Genomic DNA, 21,163 nt, shown 5'->3' on the forward strand with positions numbered 1-21,163 from the left:
ATCTGATGTATCATGGCGCGAAAAAAAATCATTGTCCAGACATACAAATTTATATGTTATGAATACAATAATTATAATATTACAAAATTTAATGTGTTTTATACAATAATAATAATTATTATTAAATTATATAAAATTATTATTATTTAAAATTATAACTATTATTATTTAAAATTATAATTATTATAAAATTTGAAAATATATATATTAAAGTAATAATTATAATGATATCCATTTATAAATGCAATAATTATAATATTATAAAATTTAATGTGCTTAATTGCATCCCCAATTCTGTTATAATGACAAATAATTGCATATATATATATGAAATAAAATTCGACTTCAGGGGTCGTGACACCCCTTAAAACCTGTTCCTTTAAGGGTCGCCGTGTCTGCGTATTCTCTGAAATAATCAATAAACAAATCACTCAAGTATCCACTCCAAATGATCACCAGCCAGATCAACGGTCAATTCATATATGTCAGCAATCAGTTTAAAATTCATGGCTTTTACGGTGGCAATATGCAAGAAGTGTTTCAGCAATGCGTTTTCACCGTCTACAAAAATTACGCAAATCAAAAAATTACTAAATCAATGTGACCTAAGCCAAACGTCGAATAAATGACATCTATATTTTTATGGCATCTTTCCCTCAGCCACGTCGTTGGGCATTTTGTCTGTTGTGACGGTGTATTTGAATAAATGTGAAAGTCGTATAACTGAGCGGCTTAAAACGAGGTTCCACTGCATTGGCTATCTCTTTAAATTTATTGATTTCCTCTAGCAAAAAAAATTATTTTTCATTTTCAAAATTTTTTATTCTTTCATATTCCAAAAATAAATTTTCTTGTGGTATCAATTATAATCCATGGGCGTAAGGATTATGAGATACATTCAAAAAATATGGTTAGGGGAAACGATTTTAAACGTGATAAAATATTTTTTTAAATGTAATTTGTTCACTCTCTTTATTTTCTACGGCACTTCCAGTTTGGTTTAACAAGAATCGTTGAAGATTATCTCACAATAACACTACGCTGATTAAGGTCGGAGATATCCGGGTAGACTGAGATTGAGTTCGAAATGTCGAAAAGAAAAGTACTATATTCGTTTAAAAATTAGGCTATGAAAAAAATCCACTCAAAGTTCATTCACACGATGAACTTAATCTTTCGAACGTAGGGCTTATTTTCATTATTTGATAGACCAGCTATCAACATCCTTCTGTAAATACGGTGATACTTCGGCTAAAAAAAAATTGATTCATTCCAGAATCACGTTCGTTAGCCGAAATGTGATATATAGACCTCTCTATATATGAGTTAGTACACCTTTCAGAGTGCTCTTAGTCATCACGTAGGATCGGTCAATTTTCCCTATAAATTTCCTTCTCTCTTCCCCCACTTTTTTTTCCTTCTTCTCTATCATTCTTCTGCATATTATACAATGCTATGCCTTTCTCTTCTTCATAATTTCTTGATGATCCAGAATAAAAAGAAAAATGATATATTTTGTGCTATAAAGGTGGATATCTTATTGCATCTTTCAATATTAAATTATACATGATGGTATTTACCCTCCCATCTTATTTAGCAAAAACATACATATTATTCTATCATTCACTGCTTTTTAGTATATATTTATAAACAAAATTCAATTAAATACACACTTTTTTTACAATTTCTATGTAATTACTTCTCAGCACAAACTGCTACAATTTATTGTATCAATGAAAAAAAGGATAAACGCGATTATAAAACATATGTCTATACAAGTCTATACAGCTCACTAAATAAAAGGAGAAATAATAAATAAATGACAATCTAAATTATATATTTTTATCAGAATAATCTACATTATAATCCAAAACCAGTAAAAGTCCTTAATTACCAATATAAAAACTGTTTTCAATAATATATATCAATCCATATCTATAATATATTGACTAATATGCTGGGTGTTTCAAAAAGAATCATCCGATTTGAAATGCGTATATTATCTTATATCTTACCCCAATGAATGTTTAATAGCTTTCGAACAACAAAAGAAAAATTTTACATGTTATATTAGGTATATAAATATTTTCACTAAAATTACAAATTGCACAACATAGTGACCGTTTTCTGAAGTATATTCTCAGAACACTTTTCTATATTGTATCATCAGTAGGTTTTTTGGTCTAAGACAGTGATTCCCAACGTGGGCGTTAACGCCCCCTTGGGGGCGATGGAATGTTCCAGGGGGGCGGTAGAAGCTACGGATATAACATAGGATCCTATGGGTGAGATTGCGTTGGGGGGCGATGGGAGAAAAAAAATTTCTGAAGAAGGGGGCGATGGGACAAAAAAGGTTGGCAAACTATGGTCTAAGACGTCTTAGTCTTTCATTTTGGTCATATGCCACTATGTCCTGAAAATGTCTGATATTAGATTTCTCCAGTTTGTCATATAAAAATTCTTTGAAATCCTTTTTTACAAATTTGAAAATCTACTCCATTTTAAGTTCTTTATGTAAGTTTGATATTTTGAAGTACTTGGGAACTCTTGTAAAGCGTCTTAAAACTTTGTTTTGAAAAATTTGTAATCTATACATGTTCCCTTTGGAAGCAAATAACCAAGCTGGTGCCGCATAGAGTAAAGATGGACGAATCACTTATGTGTACATCATAATTTTATTTTTTAAGCTGAGCTTTGTTCTTGGATTACAAAACTTTGATATCTGGTCCATGGATCCAGTAGCAAAATGAATTCCGTTTGCCGTATGAGTAGTTACTTGATTGAACAATATTTTTCAACTCATTCGTTTGAAATCGTTATTGAGGCGCTCAAAAGTGAATCCAAAAGTGTTTCTGTGCCTAATAAGACAACATTCTTCCGATTGGTGTTCCTTTTTCGAGAAACTGGAAATGTTGAAGACCGCAAGACGAAGTGGGCGTTCATCTCTACTGAGCCAGCATGGAATGCGTGAACTAAAGGGAAAAAACTAAAAAAAGCAAAACACTGAAGAAATTGGAGTTTAACCCTGTCGTGTTATGGTTGCACCGGATATGAAAGCTTCAGATCAGATCAAATGTCAGAATTTGGTGCACCGAAAATCTGCACGTCTATCATCAAAAGCCGCCGCATTAGATCAAAATCGGTGAGTGGTGCTCAATTTCACGCCGTAGGAAAATGTGGGTTCATTTTTTAAGAAAAAGTGGATGGGGGAACTGTACAGGGATATGATCTTGTAATTCAGATTGCACTGTTGGATGAAAATGAACGTTTTTACTTTTTGCAACAGAATGGAGCAAGGAGCAGCCTGCCATTGATTAATTTTATAAAAAAAACATTCAATGGAAGAGTGAAAAGGTTAGTGCCCTGAGAAGAATGGCCAGAATCCTGGTAAAAAGAATGCACGCTTGCATTCATGCAAAATGCTCACAATTTCAATACACGTTGTAACATTTTAAAACAAACTTTATTTTTGTATCCATAAATGTTGTCTTATTTGAACTATATAGTTTTTTTTTACTTATTTCTTGATAGAATTTAAAAAATAAAATATATTAGAACGGGTTGCGTGACGTTTGGATCACCCTGTATCTTTCTAGGAGAGGAAAAAGTGCACTGCGAAACATATATCTCTTCATCAGTGTGTGTGCGTTTATGTTTTTTTCACCAATCACCCAAAATTCGTAGATAACAAGAACTTAAGACACGTCAAAGCATTGCAGATATTATTCCAGCCCAGGCGTTTCCAAAGTAAAGTGTTTCGCGGAACACTTTAACCTTGATCAGGGCCGTCTTCAGAGCATTATTAGCCCCGGGCTAATTGATTTTGCTTAGACATCCCCACGCCTGACTAGAAATGATTACTTAAAAATTTGCACATGCTTAATCTCTAAAATCTTTACGAGTTCTGATTACCATGATTATTACGAGGCTCCCTCTGCACTTCAGGCCTCCCGCGCCGTGCCGTGGTGGGCCCTATGCGTTAAGACGACATTTCCTTTGATAGTATACGCACGGCCGCAACGAGGTATTTTGTCAGGTGGACAAGCACTCGCTTTGGCATCCCCGTGTAACGTAGAAGGAGCAGTGAAAGGGCGAATTCAGCGCGCTCTCCAACTCTATTCCAGCGCCCGGGGCACCAGAACCGCCTGCTGCTCCCCCCCCCTAATTGAAGCCCTGGTTATATGACTGTTTCACGAACCCTTAGTGATAATAAGGCTGTTCTGCGGAGGAGTTAAAACAAATTTTTTTTGAATATTTATCCAAAAAAAATTGTTCCCATACTGCGGTCTCAACGGCATCATAAGTCAAAATGGAAGAGGGAGTAGGTGCATCACCTCTTAATATACATAGTTATTGTCATGAATCAGTGTGCCAGATCTTATCGTGGAATCCTCTGTGCAACTGAGTTAAGCTCGCATGCTCCAACAAAGGCGTTGGGCTGACAAGGTTCAAGATGATGGGCCCCAAGAGACAATTCTCATCATTTTTTGTTTTTCACTCAAAAATTCATAATGGAGGAGCCCGAGAGCACTCTAGACTGATCCCAGTCTAGGGACCCCTACGCAGGGGGCATGGGTCTCCGTGCCATACCCGGTGGCACTCATGTATATAGATGGTACTGGGTGACCCATAAAGTACAGTACACGTAAATTCTGCAATTCTCACCTCTAGATTGGATTAAAAATTTGAAAAAAACATCCTTTTTGGATTATATCCTGATTAGATGAAACGCGATAATAGTATAGTACAGTATATATAAACTAGCTTCTGGTTCAAAAACTCGAATTTTAAAGAAATGAATTGCTGTATTAAACGACAATGAAACGGTACTGGAAATCAACACTGACTTTAGTTCCTTGATCTCAGAGGCTATCTATGATGGGGAGTGATACAAATCTTGCCGCTTTTCAGGGCCGCATTTACTGTGTCGATCGCGGCACGGAGAAGGAATACGGGACACATACGATGGACAATGCCCCCCCCCCCCCGCGCAATGTCAATGATGGAGCTGACTGATCTAATGTATATATGCATCGGGTCTTGGAGGATGAGGCCATGTGACCTCCCAATAAATTTTGTGAGGGGCTGAGCTCCTGCCCCCGAAAAAAAATTAATGAACCTGCAATGCAACTATGGTTACCGGATTCGTAATCTGAGAAAGGAGTATACCTAAGTGCGCATTCTTGGTAACGTGAGCTTACCATTTTTACAATAGATGGCACCACTATCGCTAGAAAAAGACTCCTTTTTCCAAACTTTAAAGACCACTATGTTTTATATTTCTGAATGAAAGAGGCAGCACTTCCCTCCCTCAAGAGCATTTTAACGGCATCAGATCCCCAGGCCAAATGAGTTTTCTGGGGGCCTGCTCAAAAACATCTGGTAAAAAATACCTGCTACCCAATTGACATATCCGCACTATTAAATATTCGACGAGATCATATTTTCACGAGGCCCTTCCACTCAAGGCCGTAGCGAGGGTGACTTGGGGGTGGGGGTCTGGTCCCCCAAATGTGAGAAAATGACCGAAGAAAGGGGAAAAAAGTTGCTCTAATCCAGTGGTCGGCAAACTTATTAGTCAACCGAGCCAAATATCAGCAATACAATGATTGAAATTTCTTTCAAGAGCCAAATTTTTTTAAAAATTTGCTAAAAACATCCTCGATCTGATTGAGGTACGTTCGCTGAGGCCGATCCCTTCAGACTTTCCCATCCACACTCGTCTTGTATATGACCAATGTTGGATGCGGATGGAGAGAGGGGTGGCCACGGGAGAGTCATCATGAGAGGTAGTGGCCTAGGAACGTCGTCTTCAGAGGTGTGGCCCTTGGTGGATGGCTTCTAGCAGTGTTGACCGATGGTGGATGCGGATGGAGAGAGGTGGCCACGGGAGAGTCGTCATGAGAGGTGGTGGCCCAGGAGCGTCGTCTTTTATGATCTGGTCGGGTAGAGGTTGACGTTCCTTTGGTATGGAAAACATTGCATGCCCCCATGTTCCGAGGGGAGACTCGTCTTTTGCGTCTATCGCCCCCCCCCCCAGTACCTTAAGAAGAAAACCTTGTTTTCGACAACTTTTTCCTGAACTTCCTAGTTTTGACCCATCTGATTAGTCGCGGAAGTGTCACATGACAGCAGCATCAGGCTTTCAGCAAAAGCCAGCGAAAAAAGATGACTCACTAGGGAGGGGAAAGGAGGAACAGAATAGTCAAAATGCGTGTCTAAACCAGCGCCATCTAAACGCATGGGCACACCCAGGCACGGCCCGGGGGCCACAAGGAAAGAGGGGCCTCAGAGAAATTAGAACCGGTTGAAATTTTCGAAAATTTGGCAGGTAAAGGGCCTCAGAAAATCCCTTGGACCGGGGCTCCGTCATGCTCTTTCCGTCATGCAGTCCCGTTATGCGGGACAACTTTCTGCCCTCTCTATGCACCCCAATTGGGTTCTTATTTTTGGAACGTAGAAGTACGTGTCTTCGTAATAGAGGATGATTCTAGGAGGACGTCGACAGAGGAGCAACTCTAGGTTTGAAAAATATTGTTGTTTATCAGTATAGTCACGCTGTGGTGGTCGAGTGGTCATGGTGATGGACTCACACCGTGAGGGCCCGAGTGTGAACCCTACCATCGCCACAGTGATGGTCGGCTGAAGTAGGTTTTCTTCAAAGCGCGAATGCGCGATGATCTCCTCGTTAAAAAGTCTCGCCACATAGAGCAACAGGCCTGAAACCACTACAAATATTCAATCATTACACTTCACTTCTGAAATGTAATGGGCAGCACAGAAAAATCAGATACGCACTCAGACTGTTAGGTACCACGCTCACACTTCCGGCACAATTCACAGGCACACTTCCGGCACACACATCCTTTAGGGGAATGTTCTCCTAAAGGATATCCTTCCTTTTGATGTCGTTTCAAGTGTCCCCCGTTTTAGAAAAATCCCCCTTTGGTCCTCCTTTTCCTGTTTTCGGAATTATTTTCCTTTTTTCCAGAGGAAATTTTTGTTTTTCACTCTGAAAAATACATCTATTCATCAATATGAGTTTTTTTTTTCATTGACCAATAGCCGTCGAAATTCCTAGAATTTTTTCTGCTTTTGTTTTTTTCAGCGGTTCTGTTTTAGTTGGGAAAAATATTTGTTGTCTGGCTGGTTTTAACTGTTATTGGTCAGTACAGTGACGTCATCTGTTGTGGAAATTGGGAAAAGTTCACCACACTGAAGATAGTGTAATATTTCTAGTGTGGTATTGGCTCAGGTGCCCTGCATTCTCAGTTTTCAAAACTGGCAACCTTAAATGAAAGTAAAAAACTGCACAGTGTCAAGAAGGGGGGGGGGGGGGGTTACCGTCAGTCCTCCTTTTCAGATTTCTGGAATCATTCTATATATTTTTTCCTTCAGGGAATTTTTTTTTTTTCTCTCTGAAACATACATCTCTTCTACGAAATTGAATTTTCTGGATGTTATGCCGAAACTGATAACTGGAAAGAAAAGTGATTATTGTCTGCTACCGGGAATCGAACCCGGATCCCCTTGCATACCGGGCAAGTGCGCTAACCAATACACCAGAGACAAACTTTCGAATTCCTTATGGTGCATTGGTTAGCGCACTTGCCCGGTATGCAAGGGGACCCAGGTTCGATTCCCGGAGGAGAAAAAAATCACTTCTTTCCAATTATCAGTTTCGGCATAACATCCAGAAAATTCAATTTCTCAGTATATTCAGGCCGAAAAAATACCATCTCTTCATTGGCAAGAGTGTTTGCGTGTCTGTGTGTTTTTTTCCTCGAAAGAACCAGATGAATCCAAAAGTTACTTTCAAGCTACTTCGTAAACATCTACTATATCATTAATATTTGTTTTACTCTTTGGTGACAACTTATTGGGTGAGTTTGAATAACCTTTTTCATAACCAGAGCTCGGATGATACGCAAATACATAAGTGCATATACATTTGCAAATTTTGACCCTTTTCAGTATCAATGCACACAAATGCATAAAATTGAAGAATACATAAAATTGCATATTTTCTTCATATTTATCAATATTTTTAGGCATAAACAACATCACTGATCAAATCCATCACCTTAGGCTGACATTTGAGTAACATTTCCGTAAACTTAAGTAATTTATTGATGATTTATCATATTTATACAATACGAGTTGGGGGGGGGGGGTTACACGTAATTACCGGACAAATGTGAAAAACAAAATTTATTAAAATTTCAAGAATGGTCGGTAACTATGCGTAAAAGCCGGTGATTATGCGTAATAACGGGATTTATCAAATTTCCGTAATATGTATAGTGGTTCTGTTTTAATTGGGAAAAATTGTTGTAGTGGTGTGTGTTTGTTTGTTGTGTGTGTGTGGTTTTTTTTACCAAAAGTGACGCCATCTGTTACAGAAATTGACGTCATCAAGGGTGCGCATGCAAGCTAGAACCCCTTTATACACTTGCTATAATATATATATTATAGCGAGTAGCGAGCGGGCGTATTGCACACGGCGAGTTCACAAGCCAGATAGCAAAAACACCAGCTAGCAGCGAGAAAAGTAGCCCGACCCTCAACTTTACTCGCTCCAGCGGAGCGAGCGGCGAGTGTAGTATTGCACAGAGCGAGTTCAGTAGAATCGAGTAAAATTGTAGGCGAGTAGCTAGTAAACTCGCTCAATGTAAATGAGCCTTAAGACGACTTCATATACAATGTCATTGGGTATCAAGTGGTTCTACAATTGCCCCTTCATATGAAGACGCCTTATGAACTAATGCTGCTCTCTAGCGAATAATGATAACACTAGAGGTTCTCTAATACGCCAGTAGGTGCCACTACATCAGATGAAGTTTCAAGAAATTATCTTTCTAATTTAAAACCTCGTAATCTTTTGTTGGTGCAATTTTAAATTGTGAAGAAAATCCTAATTTTTTTTATTATTCGAATGTCAACGATGAAATATGAGAGTTTGTTTGCATAAATAAAAATTTTCCCCATTTCATCGATATAAAAAAAACTGGATATCAATTGCTGACCATATTACTGATATATGACGGGGCACTTCCATGACTTTGCTGAATTTTGACCGTCCCAACTTGAAATTGAATCGAATTCATTGAATTTTTCAAAATGAAGCTGATTTTGAATCAAATTATTTTTTAAAACTGCTATCAAACGTAATACTGAGCCACGCAAAATCAGTCTTCATCACATCTACAAACGGGACGTGCCTTGATTTTGTGCGTTCACTACATTCAGTGTGGTCCTATTTCATAGATAAGAGAAATTGCATCAGGTTTCCCAACAAAAACCGTAACTGTCACCGGTCCTGAAATTTTTGCATGTGAGACTTTTTCCTTGTTTTTTTGTAATTATTATATTTTACGTTTGTTTGTTGTTTATGTTAATTATAAACATGATTGATGTTGTAATGATTGTAAACAAACCATAATAGGTTTAATGAGAGCATTAATGATACGCATGTGGTGTACCTCGAACTATTAAAAATCCCCCCCTCCCATTATGCATGTTTTGCCTTGAACAAATTGTATGATAATTATATTAAGGATTATTAAAATTATAATCTTGAAAAATCATAGAAATTGTGGGAGGGGGATGCTCCGCTTGATAAGTAATGATATAGTTAATGAATTAGGAAGTCAAATTCAGTCTTACTATAGTCACCTAAATTTGCATTAGCTTCCTATATTTCAAAACTTAGAAGTTAGCAATCAGAATGCAATGGGTTTATTCATTTATTGACATTTTATTTACGGGGGGGGGGGGAATGTGATGGAGGGGATCTGATCCCTACCATCTATATATCTACCACTTTTCACAGGTAGTCCCTATAAAGGTTCGATTAAATTTAAGCGAGCTTATTGGCTACTCTCTTACAGTTTAACTTGTGGCTACTAGAGTCTCTTTGTGTAGTGATGTTTTTTTTGTAAACTTGCCACTCAATCTTTTTGTGCGAGGGAAGTTGAAGGGTAGGCTATTTTTTCGCTTCTCTCCCGTGTTTTTGCTATTCCACGGATGCAATGTGGGTATGGCTGTTTTTTTCATTCTACTTGATTTGCCCGCAGCAACAGAGAAAGATGACAAAAAAAAAAAAAAAACAGTTTCAGTATAACCTGCGAGGGAAAGGGAGCCATGTGTGCTTTTGGACGTGTTCCTTACCGAAAGAAAAAAGTCTCCAACACATCACCGAAAGAGTGTGTTCTGTTAAAACGAAGAAATTCAGATAAAAAAAATGAATGACAGAAACAATAGCCTAATACTGAAAACACATTAACAGAAACATTTGGTCGAAAACAGTCTCTGAATTTAATAAAAACATGATTGTGAAGTCACAACTACCACGGCTAGTGTGCAAAAAATTAATAAAAATGAAAGTATGAATATACAGCCTAAGAGAAAATCAGTCGAAAGGAGATTTCTATCGAGGAAAAACTGAATGTAACATTCTGGGCAGAACGGTTTATAATGCAACGTATGAACAAAAAAAGCTGAATTCTGACGGACTCAAATCAATTCAAACACTGCACACTATACAAAAGTTTGTTATTCCTAGCGACCTCTGTGGGGGGGGGGGGGAGGGGGCAGCAGCTGACGTTCAGGTGATAAGCAACAGAAAAGAAATGAGAGTCTAGAAATCGAAGGAAATGATAGCTAATGGAAAAAAAATTGGTGTTCATTGTAGACAGGAAGAAAAGCATCAACGGACTAGAACTATAAAGGCGCTGCTTCAGTGGTCAAGTGGTCAGTGAGGGGAATTGCATCACATGCACGAAACTAGGTTGAACCCTGCCGGTTTCACAGTGGTGGTCGGCTAAAGTGGGTTTTTGGTGGTTTCCAACTTCCAGAAGCGAGTGTTAACCAATCCTTAATTAAAAGTCTTACCACAGAGAGCAAAAGGCCTACGATGGTACAAATATTCAATTATTACACTCACACATTTCACTTCTGGCAGCACTGAAAAATCAGACAAATTCAGACTGTTGGGTAGAGTTAAGGGGGGAGGGGGAATGACGTCTGCAACTCAAGTGTATGAAATGTCATTTTTTCCGCTGAAATAGTCGCTGATCAACAATTTGTATTAATTGTTGATCAGCTTAATATTATGTCTTATAATTATGTCTTATAATTGTCTTTTTTTAAATGTTATGTTCTCTTCTAGAAGTATGTGTTTTTAATGCAATTCTTTCTTTTATTTGTTTCTAGTAATAGATGGCTGCTCGTTTGTTCAACAATTTGGGCCGGGTAGGCTTAGGACTTGCCATAGCTGGAGGTGTTGTCAACTCAGCACTTTATACAGGTTAACCTCATTACTTTTGTAAAGAAATGTGAATAAAAGAAGAATGATCAATTTCAGTGCTAAGATTGTGGATGATAGCTCCCTTGCTTATTTCAAATAGATTAATTAAAATAGTTATTCTTATTACAGTAAACCCTCACAGTGCCTGAGTGGCGTGGTGGTAAGATGCTAGTCTACCACAGTTAATGTTGTCATCATGGTCCCAAGTTCAAACCTGAGGGAAGATAACGATGAGATATTGTCTCTAACAAGCTTGAGGCGACCAACCGATAGATAACGCCTTCATTCCCAACCCATCTCATTAATGGTAGTAAATTTCAATATAGCGATATGGCCAGAGTTGGCGTTTAGTGAAGTAGTAGTAAACCCTCCCACAATGGTCACCTTTAAACAACGGCAACATTTTCTAGGAACAGAGCTCATCGTATTGGATTGACGATAAGATTAACCTCCGAACGAGAGGATTTCCGAATAATGACCACATTTACATGAAAATAAATTAAAAATATTGCATATCATAAGAAAAACAGTTCTCTGTGTTTGCTCTGAAAGAGTTTTTCTTCCTTGAACCCCACAAATATTAAAGTAAGTATGGATTTATCCCTACTATAAACCACATTAGTAAAAATAACTACAAACTCCCAGCTAGATAGTAATAGAAATAGGAACGGAGAGGCACCCAGGCTCTGTCACACTTATCACTTAGTCCTAGGGGACTCGGGTGCTTTTGGTAAATCTAACCATTGATTGTAGCTAGAATGAAATATATATACATGCAGACATAGGCATACACAGAATTTTCTCGGGGGGGGGGGGGGATGGTGGTGGTGGTGGTTAAGTTTTTTCCGGCAGAATAACACTATAATCTCTGCTTGAGAGAGGGTTAGAACAGCACCTCCTAGAGATAAAAGGCCTCCGCAGTCTGCTTGTGACCTCAGGAAGTAGTCCATTTTCCCGCAGGATATAAAGGGGAAAAAATTCCCTGCTCGTACCAGTATCATCGTTGTGAGGAAAAGGAATGATCGGGCTCAGAATTGGCGATTTCTATGCCCCATATCCAATCACTATGTGGTATTTGTGAGCTAATCGGCTAAAATTTGATGCCAAAATAAGAAGAAACAAAATAGGATGCTGTGCTTCCAAATGTGGCAAACTTGCTAGGTAGTCAGAATGATGTTTATGGCAAACACTGCAGAGGCCTGTCTCTAGGAGGTGCTGGTTGGAACCTCCCCCTGTTGCGTACAACAATGCATGCAGAGATGCCACTGTACTCTAATTTATCTGGGTCTCGGGACCAGGTTATTCGAAAAATCTGGGTTCTTTTTGAGTGAAAGTGGGTCCCTTATGACAAAAAAATTATCTGTAAAAAAGTATAGTCCCCTCCCCCATAATTCACCAGTATATCTATGAATTTTTTCCAGCATGCCCCCAGTTCTTTATCACCTGCTTATATCTCTTCGTTGAGAGGGAGCAGCAGGCCATGTTCTGGGTAGGAGAAAGAGGTATCTCTGTTCTTTTCTCTCTCCCAAATTTTTGTGTGTCCCTTTCCAAAATTCCGGATATTTGATGTGCTATAGTGCGTCATTGGCATCTCTGTACATGGGCATGTGCATACCATTGTAGGGCGTTACAATGGACCTGTCTAATGTGTATCCCAAATTACAATACTTTTTAATACACTAGTATTATACAATGTGTTTCATAGATCCTTTGAGAGAGTCTCTCGGATAAGAAATTTGAATCTCTGGTAAACTGGAAGAAACTGATCAAGAACTGAAGGAAAGGTTTTTTTTGTCGAACAACGGCTGATTATGACATTCAGTATGGAAATGTTCATCAATAAAATGAAAAGGACAACACCTTCTGGCTTTTTGTATAGTCTCTCAGGTTGATAAGGATAACTCTTGCGGGAAAATACTTTAGGTTTATTTAAATCTTAGCTTCTTCCTGATAACTTCAACAAATTTTTCCCCATATTATGATATTGACCGGTTTCGTTCTTTGGGAAAGTGATAAAAATACCCAAATGATAACATTATCTAGTCTAATAAGCGGCGTAAATTATTTTCTATTTACTTTTCACTTTTGTAAATGACTGATTTTTTTTTTCCAGTGGATGGAGGACACAGAGCTGTTATATTTGACAGATTCACAGGGGTCAAGCCAAATGTTACTGGGGAAGGGACTCATTTTTTGATCCCATGGGTGCAGAGACCTATCATATTTGATGTTCGATCCAAACCAAGAAATGTACCAGTTATCACTGGTAGCAAAGGTAGGGACATTAAGTGTTTGGTAAATTGAAATGCATTTCCAAAGTATTCATGTTTTCTCACTCTTCCCATCTTTTATATTTGAAAAAAATAGATGAAAAACCAATTTGGTTGCAAGATATTTCATTTTTTATTCTTGCAATCATTGATTTTACTCGTAATGTCAAACTTTTGTGTTTGGCCTTACCAACGTAAAATACTTATTATGAAATTCTATTGAATAATTGATGATGTTTACTTGCACTTCTGTGTTCATGCATTATGCAGTTTTGATTGCTCATTAAAAGAATTTTGAAAATCATTCCTTCTAGATCTTCAGAATGTGAACATTACTCTTCGAATTCTTTTCCGGCCTGTTGCGGATCAGTTACCAAAAATTTATACAACACTTGGTGGTGATTATGATGAGAGAGTGCTTCCATCTATTACTAATGAAGTTCTGAAAGCGGTAGTGGTATGTATTTTTTAACGTTATTGCCCTCAACAGCATTTGTGTTTTTCTAGCCCTGAAAACTCGTTCTTTATTTTTGAAAATTTTTCTTCATAAATTTCTTGCAAATCTATTTTTTGGTCATGGACAGAGTTTCCCAATGTTTTTGTTCCATCACCCTTCTTCAGAAATATTTTCTGCCATCGCAAAGCAAGCTAACCCATCCTATAATTATGTTACAACTGTAGCTTCTACTCCCTGAACCATTCCAGGGCCTCTCCCCGAGGAGTGATATTGCCCATGTTGGGAAACACTAGTCTAAGATATAGAAGTTTTGAATGGGGGAGATGAACAACACTGTTGTTTATGTAAAAATAGTTTTTGTAAGAGTGCCTCACGGCGGCGTATTACATATTAGCTGTGCCCCACAGATGGGATAAGATACAATTGCTTTTGTTTATGTAAAATACAGTTTTAAGAGGATCCCCATTTCAAAAGTATAAACAAACATATCACCTTTGGTTTAGTTTTTAACAATTTTTCTTTTTCATAAATCATCAGTGGAGCCCATATATCGATACCTTGAACATTTTAAGGTAAACAGGAAAACAGCAGAGGCTTATATATCTGCACCTTGCATGTCTAAGGGTTAAATTACAATTTTGGTTTGTAATTCCTCATGAAAACTGAGGGTAGATAGAGAACATTGAAATCATCATACTTGTATATGAAAAAAAAAAACAAGAAGGGAGTGGTAGTGGAATAAAATTTGTACCATTGGTGTAAAACAGTGGTTCTCAACTGGGGGACATATGGGCCCCCTAGTGGTACTGAGATACTTCAAGGGGCCACAGAAGAAAATGGAGAAAGGGGCCATGACAGGTGGTTTTTTGGGCTGCAGAGAGCTGAGAACAAGAATTAAGGTGTGAAGAAATAAAGCTTTTATATTAGTGACTATACACTCTTACAGAATCCAACAAAACCAGGGCCACCTTAGGGCATAGATCCACCCAGGTCCCACAGCCTATATTTTGCAGCAGGTTCCCTAGGATGAGGTTTTTTGCAGGCCCCCAGCTACATTTTTCACAAACCCCTCCTCTATATTAAATTTATAATGTGAAAAACAAAAAATGAAAACCATATCGGGCCTGATATAATATGCAGCTCTGTCAGTCCCACTCATGTGAGAGGTCATGCCCGGGGGTCTCATGTTCATAAGTGACGCCACCTTATGATATTTTGTATAGTACAATAAATTTTGAAAATAAATAGGAAATATGTAGGCTGTTTATTTCCAGCTAAGTATGGGACTACCATAGAATCACTTTGCCTAAGGCACTCATGATGTTGAGACGGCCCTGAATAGAACTCGGGTTAGCGGGGAGCTCAATAAATTCTAGGCCAGTGGTATGAAGGCCAATCTTATTTGCAAAATTTTCGTTCAATATAAATTCACCGAAAAAATCTATTCAATACGTATAAAGGATCTTGCTTCTAGATGAGGGTCGAAAACTCTGGATAAGACGGGAGCCACGAGAAAAAAAATATGGTTCAAAGAGGGCCATGGGCAAAAAAGAGGTTAACCCTCTGGCTGCTCATCCCGCGATTTCCACGGGCAACTCAAATGTAGCAAAATCTGCTCATCCCGCGATTTCCGCGGGCATGTGTTTTTCTTCCTTTATTGAGAAGCGCATCCCGTTTTTTCCCTGTTTAATAACTGAAAAAAATTATTTATAGTATTAGACGCTTCATTTACGTTTTGGCCAACAGATGTCGTTAGTTGTCCAATAAATTGCGGCATTTGAAGGCACGTGGTATTACCGCTCAAACTTCACTTTTTGAGTGAAAAAAATTACGCAATTTTTGAAGCAATTTCGGTCCACAAATTGAGCAGTCAGAGGGTTAAGAAACATTGGTGTAAAATGTATTTCAGTCAAAACAACAAAAATCAAAGCGTCTTGCAGTTTTAATGAATTAAGGAAAAAATTATTGTAGTTACATACATTTTTTTAATTTGTTGTAAGAAGTTGATGTTATTCATATTTAATGTGACCTCAGCAGTGACTTTTCTCATCAGAAAAAAATTTAAACACTTTCATTTGCTTTTATATTTCCCTTTATATTTTCTGATGCCTTCATTTGATGTCTGATATTTCTGATATAGGCTCAGTTTGATGCAAGTGAAATGATTACTCAGCGAGAAGTAGTATCACAGAAGGTATCAGAAGAGCTGACAGATAGAGCTGCACAGTTCGGTTTGATTCTAGATGATATTTCACTGGTGAGATAATATTTTTTTCCCTCTTCATGAAATTTAACACAATTGCGTTTAAGATAATGACTACTGATACTGACTCCCCCCCCCCCCCCAAATGCGCTAAATTTTCTGTTTAAGAAATACAAATATGCTATTTCTTGAGTTATCACAATAACACATAAATTTTATTTTATTGCTTCTGTAAATCTGTTAATTGTCTTGGAAGTAGATCAGTGTTCATGGCTGTAACTGGGGGAGGAGGAGGAGGGAGGTGGCAACTGTTCCAGGCCAACTTTTATGTAGGAACAAAGTACACAGTTTTAAAGTTGTGGGGGTGGGGCAAAATAATGATTACCCCGGGCGGCAAAAATCATAGTTACAGCCCTGGTTCTTTAGATTTGGTTTCTGAAATGTTTTCCCATAGAATTGGGTTTATATTATTTGGAGGACTCAGAAGCCACTCAGTATTGATAAACATTAAAAATCAGATGAGAGGATCTTTTTATTCTGTGGTCAGTATAAAACGTGCTATCTGCTGTTGCAGTATAAAAATTACAGCCGCTGTGGTGGTCGAGTGGTCATAGTGACGGACTCGCATCGCGGGGACCCGGGTTCGAGCCCCACCGTCGCCACAGTGGTGGTCGGCTGAAGTTGGTTTTCTGTGGTTCCCAACTTCGAGGCGCAAATGAGAGCCGATCTCCCCATTAAAAAGTCTCGCCACAGAGAGCAACAGACCTACAAACAGTACAAATATTCAGTCACGACACATCACTCACTTCACTTATGAGATATAGATGGCAGCACTGAAAAATCATACACAACACTAGATACGCACTCAGACTGTTAGGTGCACACAATTACACTTCCGGCACAACTCGCTAGGTAGAAAATTGCCTATGGCGATAGACCTGAGTTGTGCTCGGTTTGAAAAAAAAAAAAAAAAAAAAAAAGTATAAAAATTACAACTTGAATGCTTTGGCAATTGAAAGTTTTAACAATGAAGAGGCACTTGCAATATAAAAGTCATTACATTGGTTGGTTTCTGAGCCCCTCCCATTTATTCTTCTCATATGCTAAAGCATATTTTAAACACGTTTTGTTATTTAGTGAATTCTGTTAAGCAGTATTCTACTAAGTTATCTGTTATTAAGTTCTGATGTTGAATGCTGTTGTCACTGATTTTTGTTTCTTTAATTTCAGACTCATCTGTCGTTCAGCAAAGAATTTACGCTAGCTGTGGAGTTGAAACAGGTTGCCCAGCAAGAAGCGGAGAGAGCAAGGTTCTTGGTCGAAAAGGTTTGTATTACCAAACTATAAACAAGAGTCTCAAATAACGCAATAGCGAACAAAACTGTGAAACTAGAAAGATTTATGAAGGGTTATGCTAATCATAAAAATAATCCATGAGAGTAAAATGTTTTCATTATGGCTCCTATTGAAATGATTAGCTATGTTAGATTTAACCCTTATTTTTTCAAAGGTTGGAAAAATTAAACAAAATGAATATATCTTGTGTTTTTGTAAAAATAAGATACAATTTCATAGTATGCGATATCTTCATATTTAAATCTCAAATTTTAGTGCTGAATAATTTTAATTGAGTGTATTGCTGTCCCGGACCAAAATACATTTTGCATCAGTTTTTCATGTTTTCCTAGCAGTAGCAAACCATATTCATGCAAAAGTGTTTTCTGTGGTATGACATTAAAGCTATGTCAGTTTTCATGGTTTTCCCCCATTCAATTTATCTCATCCCCCTCTGTGTATTTTGCTTTGATTTTTTTGTAAAATATCTATTCAGCCACACTTCTATTACACAATTTGGGAATATCTTAATATTATATTCCTTTCATGTGTAACTACAGTAGTTCAGAGCATAACATTGAGTATGTTGAAGGTCAGCAAGTTATTTTTGACTTCAGTCGTTTATGAATGCATTCTATTTATCCATACCAATGTTTTTTTTTTTTTCTTTTACTTTTTATTAAAGGCTGAGCAACATAAGAAGGCAACTGTCATCACTGCTGAAGGTGATACACAAGCAGCAACTCTTCTTGCCAAAGCTTTTGGAGAGTCTGGAGAGGCTTTGGTGGAACTCAGGCGATTAGAAGCTGCAGAGGATATTGCCTATCAAATGTCGAAATCAAGAAACATTGTATATTTACCTCCAAATCAGAACGCATTATTACAGATCCCGCAGTAGATTAAAAAGAAAAAAATCTTGATCAAAAACATTGTTTAGATAAATTTAGTTTCTGAAATTTTCCAGATGAACATTATTTGTAATAAATAATTTCCATCAATAGTAACTATTCAAGTTTTTTTGGGGATGATATGGAAACACCATGTGTACACTTTTTTTTTTTAAATTGAGGAAGCATTGTGTAGCTTGAGTGTTTGTGTTGGGGGGTGTGGGAGAGATGTCAGATGTCATAACTGGCTTTGTTATGATTATTGATTGGATGGGTAAGTGCAGCATATACCCAGGTCAGAGATAATTTTGAGGCCTCAAATGTTTTAACATTCTAATATTCATATACAGACTAAAAATCTGGTTATTATTTAGACCTGCCAACTCTCCGGATCTTTTGCCCCTCCTCCGGTTCTCCAGGGTGGGTGGGGGAGAATTGTTGAAAATTTCTCCTGCTTTTAGCACAAAATTAGTTTTGGAAGAAAATTTTTGTGATTTCTTTTAGATAAAATTTTTTTAGATTTTCCCTGAGCTTTTACGATGTCATGATATCAATGACTATGGTCACCGCTGGGGGAAAACTCATACAGAGGACAGCCGTAGTTCTTGGAACCTATTGCCACTACTTATCCTTATTCCAGTTGCCTTAGCAGAGCCTACCTACTCAGTTGAAGACGTCACTTCCGTCGAGTAGCCATCCAAAAATGTCTTGGTGACCAGATTTGAAAAAATGCAATGACGTGATTTTGTTTACTTAGCATTTATCGCAACCATTTATTAGGGGGATGGTCTTGGCAAGTGAATCATCGACATCCCTGTGTAATTATTGTATTCTATCAACAACCACACGGCAAACACAATGCATAACAGAGATTGGTTGTATATCATGTGATATGTGATACCACTAGAGCTTTTTAGTCAGCAATCTTATATTTTGAAGTTTTTTGTTTTCTCTCATCAAATGTCTTCAAAAAGAAAACATACAAATGTTTTTGAGAGTTTGCATACCCAAAATTATACATCACTAATATAGCTTCAATGATGATTAGATTCTGCTCGGGGGCTACTCAGGACCTTCCTAGGGGATGCAGGGAACTTTTTCTCAGTTGATTTAAAAATTTTTTTTATTCAAAAAAAAAATTATCACAATTTTTCTTTATCTGGTCCTTGGGGGAACCCTCTTCCCTCAAGAGAATATCTGGATTCCAAAAGTTGGCACATCTGTGTGTAGGTCTTTCATGGCAATAAAATGACAAATATATGAGATGTGCAAAAGCACGCTTGCCGAATTTTTGTGAGAAAATTGCAGGATTTTCACCTTTTAAAGTCTGATTTTGAAAGTCACCTTTTAGGAAGTCTGATTGTTAATAATGGAACTCTATTGGAGGATGATGTCACTCCCCGCTATCCATACAAAGGTTTTTAACAGCTGGCTGATGCAAGGATATATTTGGGAACGAGAAGATTCAACTGCTGCGAGGAATTTAACCCACATTCTCTCACTTGCCAGGTGTGCACCCTAGACCACTAGACTACAAAGGCAACGAATAGCTTTCCTTGGAGCTCTTGTGCACTGAACGTGACCATACATGGACAGGTGGAACTAATTCAGGCAAAAGCCTAGTGGTCTAGATTGTTCACCCAGCAAGTGAGAGGACGTGGGTTCGATTCCCCACAAAGGCAGTTAGATTTTCTCTTTCCTAAATATATTTTTTTTCGCATCAGCCAGCTGTTAAAAACCTTCGAATAGAACTCTAGTAATAATTATTTTGCACAAGGGTCTGCTCAAGTCAAAACCTGTGAACCCAAGTTAGGTTTTCTTGGAGTCTTCCTATCACCCAAGGTGATAGGCTATGCAATGTGGTGCTCAGGGTATGCCAATTTCAAATTAAGGTTAAAATCACGATTTAAAAAAAATCATTGATTTAAATCACAAAATTCCACTTTTATTTAATTTCAAGGAAGTAAAAGTAATCTAGTATGGTATGCATGTTATGGGAAAATAACTAAATTTATCTGTCTGTTATATCAATAAGTTCTTGATTACAAGAAATATAGATCTGGTGAATATATACTTGACCTAATTCCTAGAATACAGTGCAGAAAGATAGCTGTTCTATTTCTAGTGTTCTATTTTGTGCATGGAGAAAAAGAAAATTTCAGAAAAATATAGACGGAGCTAAACTTGATACCACAGCACTAAGTATTTTAAATGCATTACAATAGGGTTCCCCTGATGATGGAAAAAAAAATCCAACCGTGAAATTAGCTTTTGTATGAAGTCTTGAAATCAATGTCCTAATTTGCTGATTTAAAATAATAGATGTTTTGTACCAACAAGAATATTGTTTGACTTGATTCAAGTATTTCAAATTTCAATGACATTTTTTAACTTGAAAAGTGAATAAATCTAGAGCAATCATCTTCAACCCATTGTTTGAGAGCACTACAGTGCTAAAGCACCCAGAGTTCTCAATGCTCTTGTCCAATTTCGTACTTGTGAGCACTTGATCAACGTTCCAATTAAACACCTTGTACAAACAAATTGCATTCAAGGATTGAAATCATCCTTGATTTCAAGGAAAAGTGTTGGACCTCTGATCTAGAGTACGCTCATTTTTTTTGTCAAAACTCATTAAATCTGTGAAAGAATATTAAATATGTAAATTATATTAAACATCATGAAAGCTGAAAACAAAAATGC

General features: G+C 37.5%; 1 protein-coding gene across 1 annotated transcript; it reads left to right on the top strand.

Annotated features, from left to right (window-relative positions):
- The first annotated feature begins 9,253 nt into the window (after positions 1 to 9,253).
- On the top strand, positions 9,254 to 18,577 carry Phb1 (prohibitin 1). Its single transcript, XM_089245010.1, has 7 exons — positions 9,254 to 9,334; positions 11,215 to 11,308; positions 13,422 to 13,583; positions 13,893 to 14,035; positions 16,176 to 16,292; positions 17,469 to 17,564; positions 18,259 to 18,577. The coding sequence occupies exons 2-7, from the start codon at positions 11,221 to 11,223 to the stop codon at positions 18,469 to 18,471; spliced, it is 819 nt and encodes a 272-aa protein (XP_089101136.1). The 5' UTR covers positions 9,254 to 9,334; positions 11,215 to 11,220; the 3' UTR covers positions 18,472 to 18,577.
- The last annotated feature ends 2,586 nt before the right edge of the window (positions 18,578 to 21,163 follow it).

The sequence above is a fragment of the Pholcus phalangioides genome, unplaced genomic scaffold, assembly GCF_987345545.1.
Source record: "Pholcus phalangioides strain wild (caught in Gottingen) unplaced genomic scaffold, Ppha-v1.0 ptg000015l_1, whole genome shotgun sequence".
In the NCBI taxonomy this organism is placed as follows: domain Eukaryota; kingdom Metazoa; phylum Arthropoda; class Arachnida; order Araneae; family Pholcidae; genus Pholcus; species Pholcus phalangioides.